The sequence below is a fragment of the Penicillium odoratum genome (assembly GCF_028828045.1).
Source record: "Penicillium odoratum strain IBT 22623 chromosome Unknown utg000005l_segment0_segment0, whole genome shotgun sequence".
In the NCBI taxonomy this organism is placed as follows: Eukaryota; Fungi; Ascomycota; class Eurotiomycetes; order Eurotiales; family Aspergillaceae; genus Penicillium; species Penicillium odoratum.
The window spans coordinates 6,210,522-6,225,759 of record NW_026643147.1 but is presented as its reverse complement, the minus strand read 5'-3'; the positions used below and the strand labels follow the sequence as shown (position 1 = coordinate 6,225,759).

General features: G+C 48.4%; 6 protein-coding genes across 6 annotated transcripts; 4 read left to right on the top strand and 2 right to left on the bottom strand.

The window, feature by feature from the left end:
* Positions 1–993: 993 nt before the first annotated feature.
* N7520_007910 (uncharacterized protein) lies at positions 994–3,154 on the top strand (the record flags this gene model as incomplete). Its single annotated transcript, XM_057141844.1, has 4 exons — positions 994–1,668; positions 1,742–2,763; positions 2,820–2,896; positions 2,964–3,154. The coding sequence occupies 4 exons, from the start codon at positions 994–996 to the stop codon at positions 3,152–3,154; spliced, it is 1,965 nt and encodes a 654-aa protein (XP_056995850.1).
* Positions 3,155–4,206: 1,052 nt separating this feature from the next.
* N7520_007909 (histidine phosphatase family protein) lies at positions 4,207–5,810 on the top strand (the record flags this gene model as incomplete). The annotated part of the gene is made up of 4 exons (XM_057141843.1): positions 4,207–4,978; positions 5,029–5,146; positions 5,203–5,307; positions 5,375–5,810. The coding sequence occupies 4 exons, from the start codon at positions 4,207–4,209 to the stop codon at positions 5,808–5,810; spliced, it is 1,431 nt and encodes a 476-aa protein (XP_056995849.1).
* A 577-nt stretch (positions 5,811–6,387) lies between these two features.
* N7520_007908 (uncharacterized protein) lies at positions 6,388–8,093 on the bottom strand (the record flags this gene model as incomplete). Its single annotated transcript, XM_057141842.1, has 5 exons — positions 6,388–6,458; positions 6,509–6,611; positions 6,660–6,702; positions 6,770–7,116; positions 7,320–8,093. 5 exons carry the CDS (start codon positions 8,091–8,093, stop codon positions 6,388–6,390), a joined length of 1,338 nt encoding a protein of 445 aa, XP_056995848.1.
* Positions 8,094–8,569: 476 nt separating this feature from the next.
* On the top strand, positions 8,570–9,970 carry N7520_007907 (uncharacterized protein; the record flags this gene model as incomplete). The annotated part of the gene is made up of 2 exons (XM_057141841.1): positions 8,570–9,345; positions 9,397–9,970. The coding sequence occupies 2 exons, from the start codon at positions 8,570–8,572 to the stop codon at positions 9,968–9,970; spliced, it is 1,350 nt and encodes a 449-aa protein (XP_056995847.1).
* A 902-nt stretch (positions 9,971–10,872) lies between these two features.
* Positions 10,873–13,212, bottom strand: N7520_007906 (Mcm10/DnaG-type zinc finger protein; the record flags this gene model as incomplete). Its single annotated transcript, XM_057141840.1, has 1 exon — positions 10,873–13,212. The coding sequence occupies one exon, from the start codon at positions 13,210–13,212 to the stop codon at positions 10,873–10,875; it is 2,340 nt and encodes a 779-aa protein (XP_056995846.1).
* A 388-nt stretch (positions 13,213–13,600) lies between these two features.
* N7520_007905 (uncharacterized protein) lies at positions 13,601–14,878 on the top strand (the record flags this gene model as incomplete). The annotated part of the gene is made up of 1 exon (XM_057141839.1): positions 13,601–14,878. One exon carries the CDS (start codon positions 13,601–13,603, stop codon positions 14,876–14,878), a length of 1,278 nt encoding a protein of 425 aa, XP_056995845.1.
* Between the last annotated feature and the right edge of the window lie 360 nt (positions 14,879–15,238).

Here is a 15,238-nt window from a genome sequence, read left to right as displayed (position 1 = left end):
GATGTTATTTTCGTTTGATTCTTTTTCCCTGGAATACTTAGCGTGTCTTTTCTCTTTTGATATCTTGATTCTGCTGATCTATTCACCGAGGTTCCTTTTTGCGTTAATAGGGATATGAGTTCTGTTCAAATCAAATTGCGGGAGGAACGATCTGGGCCACGTACATTCTTCGGATTTCATGCTTGATTTTATTTTCTTTCTTCTCTAATGCTTCTCACATTGACTTTTTCCTACTTGAAATGTTTCATCGCTCCTTGATATTTTGGGTGGAGGCCAAATGTTACGAGTTCCATGTAATTGAATGTCACAAGCACTATATTGCTCAAATCGAGGATACATAACCATACAATTCGCTCTACATGAGTCTCTCTTTCGCGTGGACTGTAGAACAACAACTTCATTCCAAGGCTGTAAATACCCTCTTGCGAGGCTTTTATTGGAACGATTCAGCGCATTCCACAACTCCTGACTGACCACTTCTGATTGGGTGGTGATAGGCTTGCCTGTGGAGTGCTGAATCACTTATCTGGCCATATTGAATAACCAAATGTAAAGTTGTGGCCGGCCCATCCGGGTGGCAGTGTAAACATCTGCAGCATCGCTTAATTAGCCTCAGGTAATTTTAAATTACTCGTTAGGCCGTTGCCAAGCTGATTATCCGAGGTTTGCATCAAGATAAGGGATCGAAGGACCTGGCGTACCTGACGCCAGTCCCGATGTGGGTATAAACTATGCCGGATTTGGATGAGACTAATCCATTTTTAATCAATCTTACCCCAAGTTGATTAGAACTTCATTATTAATTTCGCATCCCTTATCTTTATCTTATGAACACAGCCCATCGCTTCAATATATTCCTTATCAGTAAAACATCACAGCCGAAAGATACGTACAGTTACGCCAAAGGGTATATATAGTAGTTACGCCAAAGATCGTCAGGATGCTGCGTTTGGTTCTTCATTTGAAAGGAGTCTCAAGACTCGGACAATCAACATGGTCTGCACATCCAAATCATTTGGTCTACCGGCATTACTGGCTCTCCTCATATCACTCTCTACCAATGCTATCGCCACAATCACCCTCAAAGGCCAGACCATTGAATTCAATGGCAAGACCTACTACGCCCCGCCAACAGCAGTGGCAACCCTGAAAACCGCTTCTGGGGGCCAAGTCAGCAATGAAAACAGCTTGCAACCTCTCACTGTGATCCGGAGTGATTATTTGAAACTGACAAGCTCCATAATCGAGTCCTTGGTAGAAAGCTACCAGTCTACAGACGATGTTTTCAATACGGGATTCCTCGAATATATTTACGTGGAGTATAACGGTACCCACGAATCGCCATCAGAGAATGTATCCCCACCTTCTGCGTGGAACACTAAGTTCCTTGGATTCGCTTCGGCATATGACACGAAAGCGTCGACAAAGCTGTCGTCGTCGAAGAGCTTGCCTGCTGGCCCTTATTTCCTCAACCCATCCAGTGGAGAGGTCTTTGAGGCTTATCTGTTATATTCAGATGTGATGGGTTCTTTCACTCAGGGATTGATCGCAATTGGTGACGATGAGTATGATGTTTTGCCAGCAAACCTACCGGGTTATGCCTCCTTGACAATTGGAGTTCCTTCGAGATTGTATTTCACGAAGACGGCCGAGAAGCCTCTAGCTGGTGTATGCAGGTCCCGATCTATTCTTTTTACTCGAGTCTCAAATCGAGCAGAAGATATACTGACTGATCTACTAGGTCCGTCTCGGAGTCAAAGATCTCTATAACATCAAAGGTGTGAAAACGGGGTGTGGTAACCGCGCCTACTTTGATACTTATCCAGAAGCCAATGCCACAGGCCCTGCAATTCAATCCCTCATCGATGCCGGAGCCGTTATCGTTGGAAAGATGAAGACAAGTCAATTCGCTAACGGTGAAACTGCTACGGATGACTGGGTCGATTACCACTCCCCCTTCAATGCCCGTGGTGACGGGTACCAAGATCCAAGTTCTTCATCATCTGGTCCAGGGTCTGGAATCGGAGCATATGACTGGCTGGACCTGGCCATTGGAAGTGATACCGGAGGTTCAATCCGGAACCCGTCCCAAGTGAATGGATGTTTCGGCAACCGGCCCTCATGGGATCTGGTCTCATTAGATGATGTGATGCCCATGTCTCCACTCCTGGATACAGCGGGCTTTTTGACAAGAGATGTGAAGTTGTGGAGGGCTGCCTCTGAGGTGTTGTATAAGGATGCGGGCTTGAAGTCCTACACGAAATACCCGAAGAGTATCAAGACCATTCAGTTCCCGACCAGTGCGTCCACTACCGCGGATGGAATTCTTATTGATTTTGTCGACCGCCTATCGACCTATTTGGGTGGTGCTAATGTTTCCACTTTGGATTACGATGATCTATGGGAGGCTACCAAGCCTTCAACGGTGTCGACAAACGAAACTCTGACGACTTTGCTGAATATCACTTACCCAATCCTCATCTCAAAACAGCAGTACCCTCTTGTTGCTGCCCCGCTGTATGAGAAGTATGGGGCTGCGAATGGAGGTCGGAGGCCGTTCATCGACCCTGTTCCTCTCTCCCGTTGGGATTGGGGGCTTGAGTATCCAGATTCGCAACTGGAAGCGGAAATTCAGCACAAGGATATCTTCACTAGTTGGTGGAATAGTACTGTTCAGGTATTTGATCAAGAAACATGCTCCGACAGTCTGATTTTGTATGTTGGGACTGCGGCAACGCCAACGTATCGGAATGCTTACAGGAGGTATTTTACTCGTCGTGCTTGTTCAGAAGAACAGATTCACTAACTTTTGTTTGTAGCATGCCCGGTATTCCTAGTGGATTTGCATCCTCTCGTATTGCCAACTTTGCTGGAGTACCTGACATGGTTGTCCCAAGTGAGTGGTTACAAATGGGAAAAAAGGATTTGAGAGAGAGAGAGACACTAACCAACGGATAAATTAGTTGGCCAAGCATTATACAACTCTACCATCACGCTACAGGAAGAATATTTACCGGTTGCAGTGGACTTCATCGTGCCTCACGGATGCGATCTTATGGTTTTCAATTTGGTGAATGAGCTAGTGGAGACGGGAATTGTCAAAGAGCCTGTTGCAGGATCAACATTGTATGGAGATGGGGTGACCTATTATTAAGTTATACTATTGAGACCTAATAGTAAATGGATTTCTACGGAGTACAGGAAAGTGTGTTATGACTTTGCATTTACGTAATTCCAAGTCCTTCAACAGTGAGAAAGATCAAAATGGCGCCAGAGGCGGTCATTTCCGGTCTTCTCGTCTTGTTATGCGGAGTACATGGAGATAATCTAAGAACGGTAACGCGAAGAGCGCTTAGTGCGACAGCATCAGTGTAATCTAACGTCTCAAGATGACCCACTTAGTTGGAAATTCGGAACTACTCCGGCCATTAACTTAATGCTCTAGTCTAATACATTCGGCGCAATTGCTTCGGCAACATCGGCAGATCCCTACGTCAAAATTCCGTTTCCAATCTCTTGATGAGCCTAAGTTCCCGATTGATTTTTCGATTTTTTAGAGACATAGAAATGAAATACTGGCAATATGGCTGTCAGCCAAGCCGCAAACTAAAAAGCTTGAGGGCAATTCCGATGGAAGAGAGACATGTTTTAAGCCCCACTTTTTACTGTTTACCCCGCTCGACGCTAAGTAGATAGGCATTTCTAGACCAATCAAAATGGATTTGGATACATGCGGTTCCCAGGAAACCAACATTGTACCTGGATTATCGATTGCGCGCGTGCTCCCTTGCCTCTTCCGGGGTGTCAGCTTCTCTTCCTGAGATTACACATCCCCTTAGACGAAAGCACATGGGCCAATATATGTTATTGTGGAATCAATTGAGTCAATTTTCATTTAGATCAATGCACAACGTATAATATTTTATCCGGCATCAATGTCGGATGTTGTGCCTTAATGCAGCACATATACCTCAACAGCTTGTTGATCGACCCACTTGCGGTACAGTCTTGGAATAACTAGCACTTGGCCTGATTTGATTTGTTCCATGAGCTATCATGGTAGGGTCGTAGCTCCGGTTTCCATGCAGGAACAACATAAAAGCCTTGCTTTTCCGCTCCTCAAATCCTTCATGTCGAAACAAAACACTTGATCCGACTTCTCCCCTCTCCACATCTCTTGTTTTACTTTTGGGCCTGGCTGCCATTATGTCCTCTTCTATTATCTCGGGTGTTATGTGTGCCCTAGGACTCACATCTGCTGTTACGGCAGTCAAGATTGGTGACTCTGCCGAGAAACAATTCTCGCAAGCGTTCCCAGAAGGCTACAGCATCTTAAAGTTCCACGGTGGCTATGGCCCCTACACAGAGAGACGCTCCTACGGTATCTCCCGTGATCCACCTGAGAGCTGTGCCGTTGATCAAGTCATCATGATCAAGAGACACGGAGAACGATACCCTTCGCCATCAATGGGTGCCGACATTGAAACCTCTCTCGCCAAGGTCTACGGCGCTGGTGTCACAGAATGGAAGGATGATCTGGCATTCCTGGATGATTGGGAATACTTCGTCCCTAACAAATGCTGGTACAATGCCGAGACTTACAGCGGTCCTTACGCGGGATTGTCGGATGCGTACCAACAGGGAACAGAGTACCGGGATCGCTATGGAGATCTTTGGGATGGCGAGTCGGTAATTCCAATGTTCACTAGTGGTTATAGTCGGGTGATCAACACCGCGCGAAAGTTTGGTGAGGGCTTCTTCGGGTATAATTACTCGACCAGTGCTGCTCTCAACATCATCTCGGAGTCTGCGTCTATGGGTGCAAACAGTCTAACTCCCGTTTGTGACACCGACAATGACATGACGACCTGTGACAAGGTACCTTCCACCATGTCCCAGTTCAAGGTTGCTGCAGCTCGTCTGAACTCTCAAAACTCTGGTCTCAATCTCACAGAGTCTGATATTTATAAGTTGATGTGTACGTGATCGAATTGTTTTTTTGAAATACCTTGACTAATTTTCATCCAGCTATGGCTGTCTTCGAGCTTAATGCTCGTGCCTTTTCCGAGTGGATAAATGTCTTCACTCAGGATGAATGGGTCACTTATAGCTACTTGAATGACTTGTACTACTACTACTGTGCCGGGTGAGTTAAGCCAGGAGATTTGATAAAGGAAGCACCGTACTGACTTTTCTTGGAAGACCTGGTGACAAGAACATGGCGGCTGTTGGAGCCGTCTATGCGAACGCTAGTCTCAGTCTTCTTAACGAAGGCCCTAAGAAAGCGGGATCTCTATTCTTCAACTTGTATGCCTTATACCCTGCCCCCTCAACCAAGTGGGTTTACTGTGGAGCTTCTACTGACTGGGGACAGTGCCCATGACACTAACATCACTCCTATCATTGCCGCTCTAGGGATTCTCATTCCCGATGAGGACTTACCTCTAGACCGTATTCCCTTTGGAAACCCTTATGTCACCACGGACATCGTTCCTATGGGTGGTCATCTCACTATTGAACGTCTCAGCTGCAACGCCACCGCCATGTCTGACGAGGGAACTTACGTTCGCCTGGTGCTTAACGAGGCCGTTGTTCCATTCAACCAATGCCAATCCGGTCCTGGCTACTCTTGTCCCCTGGCCAACTACACCGCCATTTTGAAGGAGAGCTTACCTAGCTACCTGACCTCCTGTAAAGTTCCCAATTCCTACCCGCAGTCCCTTGACTTCTGGTGGAATTACAACACAACTACCCGTCTTAACTACCAGCGTGGGCCAATTAGCTGTCAGGAGGCTGAGACCCTGCACTGAGATTGCAGCTGGTACGTCAAGTTGATGAAGTCGCAGTGTGGTATGTAAGGCTTTTTGTATTTTCAAGGTGGCAACAATTGCGAAGTATTATAATATATGATTTCATTTCTCTGCATAACTGGCAGACTGCTACTGAAACTTCTCCGAGTGTTGGCTTACTCGTTTAAAACCCGCCATTCTGCCGTACTTTAGAACCACCTGGTGCCTGATCACTCAGGAGATCACTTCGCGATAAGTTTATCCGATCAGATACATCGTTGACACTCGTTTTATTCTTCTTGTAATAAGTGAAGACGGAATTGACCTTCAATTGATTACTTCCATGGATCTTGCTGATTACCTCGAGATCAGGGGGAATGCGAAACAATAGGTTGGAGCTGGTAGATACCTACAAGGTGACAGACTCAATATTTGCAATGATATTGCACATGTATAATCACGAGAATCAATAACTTGCTGAACCACAAAGATAGTAGCGAAATGATAGGCAGCAGGGGTATATGGAGAAAGAACACACGCTCTCTAAACAAATATTCCAAGTTTGTGCAAAGCTCAAGTACAATACAACAGATTAGACTTATTCATCATCAACAAAGGAATTGGCCAGGCGGCCGAAATAGGGAACCTCAAAGTGGTCCAAAGTATCCACTAAGAATCAATTAGCATATGGATTCTGTGGATCAGTAGCGCAAACTTACCGTCACGATAAGCCCGCATGCTGAGATAGCCCATCAGGGCGAGATCGATGATGAAAAGAGTCCACGACAGAAAGGAGGACCAAGAAAGTATGAGATGAATGATCTATACCGGTTAAAGACAAGTTCAATCAAGAAGGGAATAGATACTTACGAAGAGGACAGTAAAGAGCATACTAGATTGCCAAGCATGAAACCTGCAGTGAGTAATCATGTTAGCTTATTCCTGGGGTTCAAGCCAAAAAAGCAATTATCGGTACTTACCGCACGTAATCACTCTTGTGTTCAGCCAACAACAGAAACACACCTCCAGCCGGAGGCAGAAGCAAATACGCCAGCGCAGCTTCAATGTCCATACGAATCGGAAGACTTGTTTCAAATGCCCCAAGGCTCACGTGGCCTCCTTCGACATCTCGTCCAAAACCGGTGTTGCCATGCCCACCTCCCACGAAGTGGCTTGGAGACGGGAGGTCGGCAGAGGCTCTCGGCGACCGAAGGTTCGGGGACTTGCGGATATCTGTGTGTGGAGGGGAGAGCGCCCGCTCAATCTCGGGGGATTCATCTTGATAAGGAGCAAAGTTCATTGTGTCCGAATGGTGAAGAGGAGAGCTCTAGGCAAATCATTCGGGGAAACTAAGCTCCTTATCGCTATCGGGGTCGCGTGTCCGCGTGTTTATGTTGTGGCCTCAGGCACCTACACGTTGGGTTTTTGGGGGGTATCATTATTTCATTGGGCACATTGATCTCCATGATTTCCATGTCATATACAAAAGAACAAAATAGTTATTGTTCAAGGTTTCCCCCTTCCTCGGACCGTTCCAACTGTTCCACCACCGCGTGCAATTCCACTGATTGGTCGCCGAGTTGTGGTTGTTGATGATCCCCGCGTCGCTCCCGGTCGACTGGTGCTTACACTAGGTGTTCTGCCCAAACCAGTACTGCGCACAGTACCTCGACTAGTCCCCCTCGTGCCTCTTGTGCTTAGCGCCCGTCGTTGCGCATCTTCCTCTGCTTTGCGGGCTGCAGCTTCTCGTTGCTGCTGCAGTGCTTGTTCTCGCCTCTCCGCCGCTTGCCGGTTCTGAATTTCTTCATTTTCCATATCGGCCACGTCTTGAGTGGCACCTTGCCAATTCGGGTTAAGGATCAGACGTTGGTTGTGTTCGGTTTGGGACAGAATTCGGGTCCATGTATTGAGGAGGGTTGATGCCGATGTCACGGTTCTCGATACGGTCTGTAAATTAGTGATGAGAATTGGCTCTTTGCATGAAAAAGTGCACAGAGAAGGTAGACTCGCCTCCATGTTTCCCTTGGCACGGTCAATGCTACCTAGAAGTCCCTCAATTACTTCGTTGATATTTCGAACAGTCCGTAGTTCGTTGTGCAGTGCTGCCTGTCTTGCCTCTTGACGATCAAACAAAGTGTCACCCCCATCGCGAGGTTTCCGAGGCTCTGGTGCCGGGATCTCGTCCGAGGATCGAGCGTTAAACTTCTTGTGAGTTCCTCGTTTTGAAGGCGAATCCCAAAGATCTTCGGTATCCTCATCTGAAAGCTGAAGCCTGTCCATCTCCTCGGCGGTGCTTCGAGCCATGGTTGAATCCGGGACTTGATCACAATTGAACCAGACCGAAAGAGAAGCCGATCGAGTATCAACACTGCAGATCCATGGAACAAGAATAATCGCGGGGACTTGAAATGCAAACTAAAAGTAGTAGGCGGTGAAGGAGGTCGGTGACACCGAAGAGGTGGCTGGGAAGTCCAAACATGCGCCCTTTCATAAACCCTCGCCCTTGTTTCTCCACGTTTCTCAATCTCAACTTTTTGTCGCTTTTTGCGTGCATTGATTCTGAGAAATTACAGTCCCGCTGTCTATATCGCTATTTCGAAAACCCAAAATCTACGGCAACCGATTTACTGAAGTTTGGACGGATTTACGCTTCGCCCTTGATTCAAGTCGACCGCATAAGCGATTCAACAAACAATCTCACGAGCACCGGATCCTAGTGATTGGTGTACATTCGATCATAACCATTACTGCGCTCCTTTTGTTGAATATAATCATTCATTATGGCGTCCACCCCACCGCCACCGTCTCCGTCAGCTTTGAGGGTTCCGGCTGCGCCGCGCCATGGTGCTGGATATGACACTTTCGAGCCCTATGCCACCCGATACTCAGCTAGACTAGCCAACCAGCGTGCTTCGAGATCAAAGGAAGCGCCTGTTACCAATTGCCCAAGCTCGCCTGGCAAAGCCCGATCGAAGGCGCCACCAAGAAAGTATCAAAAAGTGGAAGAAGCAACTTTATCACCACCAGGCAGTTACTCAAAGTCAAGGGACATTGTACAAACCTCCCATGCTAGTACCTCCAAAAGCCGCGCTAGTGATGTGAGATATAATGAACCCAACTCTCAACTCTCTCGCCCTCAAACTTCGGCTACGCGCTCTGGAACTAACGCGCTTCCCACCCCCGCGAAGACTCCATCAAAGAAGAAGGTTACTGCCGATCTTTCATCAACTGCTCGCACTTTATTTCCACCAACTGCCAAAATGTCGAAACCAAAGGTGCCACGCTCACTTGACCCTTTCGATGACCCTTTCAACGCGACAAATGGCCGTGAGAGTATCAAGATCCATACCGACTCTCGCGACCGTATTCCTATGCCCCATAGCACTCCATCAATGCATAACCCATTCAGTGGGGGCTTTGATTCTTCAATCCGAGATCGATTCACTGGAGGTTCTGACTCCACCAGTGACTATTCTACCCGTATTGACGATCCCATGTTTTGTCCCACGCGTGAGCTATTTCGTCTGGACCGCGATGACCAGTTGACCTATAACTTGTGAGTACTTTCACTCTACCGATTACTTCCACTCTAACATTGTTCTCACAGCCGTGGCAAAAGAATCACGAAACACTTTGACGAGGAGGAGGATGAAGAAGATGACCCCAGCGATCTGGGCCTGTTCGCTGGTCGTGAGCACTTGCTGCCTGATCCTTCTGTGCTACAGAATATCAAGCCCCTTCGTCGCAAGGATGTTGTACCTCGCTTGCTCTGGCCTGAGGGTGGGGGTCCGATTCCTGCGCCTAGGAAAATGGCTGAACCCGAGCCTGCTGATGAATCAATTGCCGAAGATGAAGCTACAGACCATGAGGATCTGATGGATGATTCTAAGGCCCATGCTATCAATTCCCCGCAACCTGAGCTCCCTCCTTCCCCTAGAGCTATTCGCAAGCTGCGCTCTTCTGCTCGCTATGATCACGATAACGATGAATCTCCTACTGCAAAGAAGGGGACAGCTTCTAACCAGAAGCGCACTCCCTTCAACAACTGGCTGCGCAAGAAGAGGAGCACCGAGGAACAACCCGCTGTCACTCCTACGAAGCGTGAGGCTGAGGATGAAGGTGGAAGCCTCCCAGGTCCTAAGAGAACCCGTGCTACTACTCGCAACACTCAAAGTGCATAAAAACTTCATTGAACGTGACATTTGATCATTCAACCAGCTCTGGTGTTTTCCTCACCACGTATGCATTGCCTGGGCGCCTTTCTTCTGTCTGGTCTTCTTTCCTGCATTGTGATCGCTTACCCCGGATCTTTGATGGTCATCAAGCACATATTTTGAGCATTTTCCTTGCTTGACCTGCACATCCACTTTCTCCGTGGCTGCACATGGCCTCTCTGGCCTTCTTTTTCATGATCTAATTTCCCTGCTTGACCTTTCATGACTTGTGCGTTTTCTACAAGCACTGCGCTCTATTTTATTTTGCTTCACTTTTTACCTGTGGCGCGTGGAAATGGAACTGGGGAATGGAGATACCAAGGAACCTAGCGTTGCTTTTTCTTTTGCTTTTCTTGTTGTTCGCAATGGGTCCAGGAGTTCAGTGTCTTTACTTTATGGGTCTTGTTTGGTTTTCTTTCTTTTGCAATCCTGTCCCTTCCGTTTGTCTCCAGACTCAAATATCACTTATCATTGTCCTTGGGTCTCCTCTCAAGTACTTATCGATGTGGCTTATCCGCATTAGATTTCACGAAATGAAATCTTTCCAAAATGGATATTCTTCTTGCAGATACTGGATTACGATATCATACTAGGCACTCATGCCCCGCTCAGAAACCCATATGCACATTAGGCGAGGCATCATGGCAATACGTTTTCAACCTAAGTCTCACGCCGAAATATCTACATACGCAGAGCCAGCCCAGAAGTCACTAAAATTGGAATGAAATATGTCTAATGTATTCGAGATTTGCCTCCTTTTTGTTCATAATAGCGTTATGGCTCACAAATCTGCGCCAAAGACCAAGAAATGGTACATGTAACCACTAGCATACAAGATACGTAGATCAACCCTCCAATTTAATGCATAATCAAACAAACTCCAGGTCGTCATCATCGTCGTCTGATAAAGCCCGCTGTTGACCTCCTGTTGTCTCAGGTCCACCCAGGCTGTCTCGTCCGGCTTCTCGGATACCCTTTGCGGTGATGAACCGTGTCTTTTTGACACCACTGCCATGGGGCTTATCACCATCATGGGCACGCTTCATGGGACCCAATTTGACATTCTTCGCCCTACCGAAACTAGCGACATTGAAATCACTGCCGGTCGAAGGAACAGCTTTTGGCGTACAGGAGGTTTCAGTGGTAGTCGGTGTTTCGGTGCGTGTGCGAAGATATTCTGCGCCCACGCCGCCGACTCGACCAGAGATAAGCTTTTGTGTGATATCACGCTCGCGTTTCTGCGCTGCAAGACGCCTGCGCATTTGCTCTTCTTTGTTCTCCCTGCCCCTTCCCATCATGCCCGCCGCGATGAAAGGGTCATCATTGGCATCAAGTAGGGCTGCTGTCCCACACCCGGCAGCCATCGGGTCGTAGGACATACGGACAGCGCCGCGATTCCTTGGAGCCGGTGCCACGAAGTAGGTTGACCCGGTAGCTATATCATATTGACCTCCTTCTGACCTGAGCCCTTCTTTCCGAGGTTCACCTAGCCGACTATGTTTGCGCCGCTCTCCGTCATAAAACCCAGTTCGCGATCCAGATCGACCGCCAGGGCCAAATTGACCTGTCCCGCTGTTGACGCCAGAACGCTGACCTTGAGTGCGCCGCACCTGGAGATCAACGTGGAAATCACAGAACTCGGTTTTCCTGCCGTCTACCCAAGATTGGCAAGTTTTACCATCTTTTTTCACGGATTTGCAGTAGCCAATATCCCGTGCTTTTCCAATCTCCAGGATCTTATCATCCGATGAGGAGAGACAAAGGCTGAATCGGTTTGTATCTTGCTGGTGTTTTGGAGGAGGTAAGATTGTGGGATTCAGGATTGCAACGAGAGTTCCTTCCGTGATCTTGTAGTAGCGGGGGAATGCAGTATCGAATAGAAGTAAATTAACTGTCCACTTCAGGTCAGTCAAAGTGATGGCCATATAGCTGTTGGTGTTTTGGAGGCCATCGTCGTAAAGGTCAGCTGATTTTGCTGTGGTTTGCTCTGATGCCTTCTTCTGTCTCGGTTCAGACTTGGATGCAACAATTCCAAACACCACAAAATCTCCATCGATTTCATCTGGTAGTTCAAATGCAGGAGCTTTGATAGTCTTAAGAAGATCGGGTATGCGCAGAACGGTTTTATCAGTCATCGTGCGGCTTAGAAATGAATGAGGCAATATTCGGCTTGACAGATGCAAAGATGAATAAGATTCGAATTTCGATGCGTCAGGGGCACTTTGTGCTGAGCCAACTTCCTCTGATGTGCCCCGCATGTTTGGGGTCGTTTGACTGCGCTTCAGCACACCGGCCTGTGGGCGGTTAAGTGATCGAAGAATCTCCTCTCGGTTGAATGCGTATGTTTCAGGCTCTCGGCTTATAGACGATGGAAGGGTCGATTGCGGTTCATCCGCAACTGCAGCTCTCAAAGTCTCGATTTCTGCCTTGTCCACCTGGAATGCTGAGCTGCGGTTTGCTTGTACTCTCTCCACTTTTTCAAGCCGAGATTGCTCAGCGCGTTCAGCTGCTCGGCCCTCAGCCATCCGCTCACTAAAGCTCTTGATTCGATTCAGCCCTGCCCCACCTGGAGAAGTTTGAGGCCGTGGTGGATACATGTCATTTGCGCGAGACATTGCACCGCTACGCGTTCCAAGTTGACTGGCAGGCCGAGCCTCCAGTCTTGGGGCTGGGGGTCGTTTCAATGATACATCACTCGCTTTCCATCCTTTATCAATGCCCAATTGATACCTTCGAGGGGACCAAGGCTCGGGGGCTGGCGCCGCCCGTCTTGTAGGTGATACTGGAACCTGAACCTGGTCGATACGGGCCTTACGCTGGCTGGGCGGGGGGCTTCTTGGAGCCGTAATTCGACGTTGAGAGCGCGGAGCCGCGCCAAAGCTATCTTCTTCGTCTTCCGTGTGGGACGTGGCAGTGCCGGACCGACCACGGGACCTTTGGAGTTGTTTCAGCTTAAGGCGGGCCTGGATCTCGGCGAGTCTCAGTTCCAGCGTCTCTTCGTCCTCTTCCCCATCGTCTTCGCCTTCATCTAAGACTTGTCTCGCTTTTGATCTGAAATTCGGGGTTGTATTGGAACGTTTCAAGGGTGAGGAGAGAAGTTGTCGTCGTTGCATGTCCTGGTACTTCCTTCGCCCCCCCGGGGAGCTTAGCATAGCGTCCCGGGGTGACTTGGGAGGCCAACCATTCTCAACCACTGCGAAGAAAAGCATTTTTAGGTCGCAGACTCGATCCCATAGGCTAATAGACTCACTTTTATGCCGGAAAAAAGAGAGAATGAATTAACAACGGCCGTAAACAATAAGCGTCATTCCCCGCAGCACCAGCCGTTTTCGCCGCGGCCGAACGCACAATGTCCTTCTGTCTGACAGCAATAGTTGTTGAGACTGGGCATGAAATTCAAAATGACAGAAAAGGGTATTGCAATGGTTTTGTGGAACTTTGACGAAAATTGCTAGGGATGGAGGTAGTGGAAGTGATGGATCACACATGCATGACTGACACATGATTTGGGCGCGTTCCGGCGCGTGTCGCGCTTTTCCTGTCCCTCTTGCCTTTTGTTCCTTCCGCTCCAACCCATTGCGCTGCAATCTTGACACAATGCCTCGAACTCGCTCTACGGCTCCAGCCGAGCAGACAAAGTCTTCAGAGCAAAAGGCGTTAATACCCGCTGAAAAACCTGCCAAAACATTCATCCTGCCCGCGTCTACCAGCGCCGATGCGCGCCTGGTCTCTCTTCCGAACCCCCAATCTGGCGAATTAAACCGCTATTACTTCTGCCCTCAGCGTGGTCTTTTCGAATTCACAGTGGTCGCCTCACCTTCTCATCAGGCTCGCAGCATCCTGTTCACTCCTTGTGCGCAAGAGCCAAGTCCCGCGTCTGGTGATGAGAAGCCCCCTCCTCCAACTGGATCAATTTCGAAGAAAGCAGACCTTCTCGTCGCAACTCCCATTGACCCAATCTTCTTCTTGATTCCTCTTCTATCCCCTACCTCGAAACCAGGTCAATCACTGTACCAGCCTCTGGACGATATCATTGACTCCAATGATGACCTCGCTCCCCACTTGCGCCATGTTCTCTACGACGACGCTTTCCGAAATACCCTACTCGCGCGATCAGAAGCTATTTGTGATACCGTGGAAGCTGGTGACGAGAAGATGTTCCGGTTCAATGAAACAAAACTTCTCAAGCAATTGATTGCCAAGGCTGAGAGAATGGCAACACAAGGCCTGCCTGCAAGCTTAGAGGAGCGTTTCATTCGCCAAGCATTGGTTGCTCCGCTGATGTCGGTCAAGAGAGATGATATTCTCACCAATCAAACATTGAATGCTAAAGAGAATGACGGCGAGACAAGTAACAACTCAGATGAGAGACAGGACTCTCCATCAACAATGGGCACAACTACCACCCCGTCCATTTCTACTCCAGTGGGGGAGTCGACACCTGTACCCCAACCTGATGGTGGAGGTGAATCCGTTGGAGAGAGCGTCGCTCACTTACTGCGCATCTCCACTGCCCTGGCATTCATGAAAGAATCCTACCTACCAAAAGCATTGTCCACTCGCATCGATGAGCTTCTTGCTGCTCCCGAAAGCCCATTGGATTTAAAACCTCTGACAGAACGTCTAAAGGAGCTTGTTGCTCTCCGTGCGGAGGCTTTCTCGTCCCGAACGATGTCTGATTTCAGCCGGAAGCGTGGTCTCGATGATGAAGAAGTCGAGGCTCGCGCCGAGAAGAAGCGTAAGAAGGAGGAAGAGGACAAGAAGGCCAAGGCTTCGGAGTCTAGGGGTGTTCGCGATCTAAAAAAGGTGAATACTACTGGCATGAAGAAAATGAGTGATTTCTTCGGTAAGGCTGCCGCAAAGAAGAAGGTATGAGCCTCGCTTTCGCGAGTTGTGGGACGATTCCATGCAACGACGCGTAAACAAATCAGGAATGCACAGTCGGCTTTTGCAAAGGCCATCCACACTGCCGAGGGCTTTCAGACGGCCGTGCCTCAATCCGGCCAGTCTACATGGACACGCTCCAACCTATCGGTCTAATCGCGGGTGAGATCGATTTCATTTGAAAATAAATGCGGTTTGCGATTTCCAGAAGGTCTGTTTAGAGGAAGTGGTTTAGTGCATCGATCTCAGATCCTTGGCCACTGCATAAGAGCTGTCTCTCCTTGCCTGGGTTTTCTTCAAGTCTGATCCCCAAAAATGCGACTGCTTACCTTGACATGTACTATATTTAAA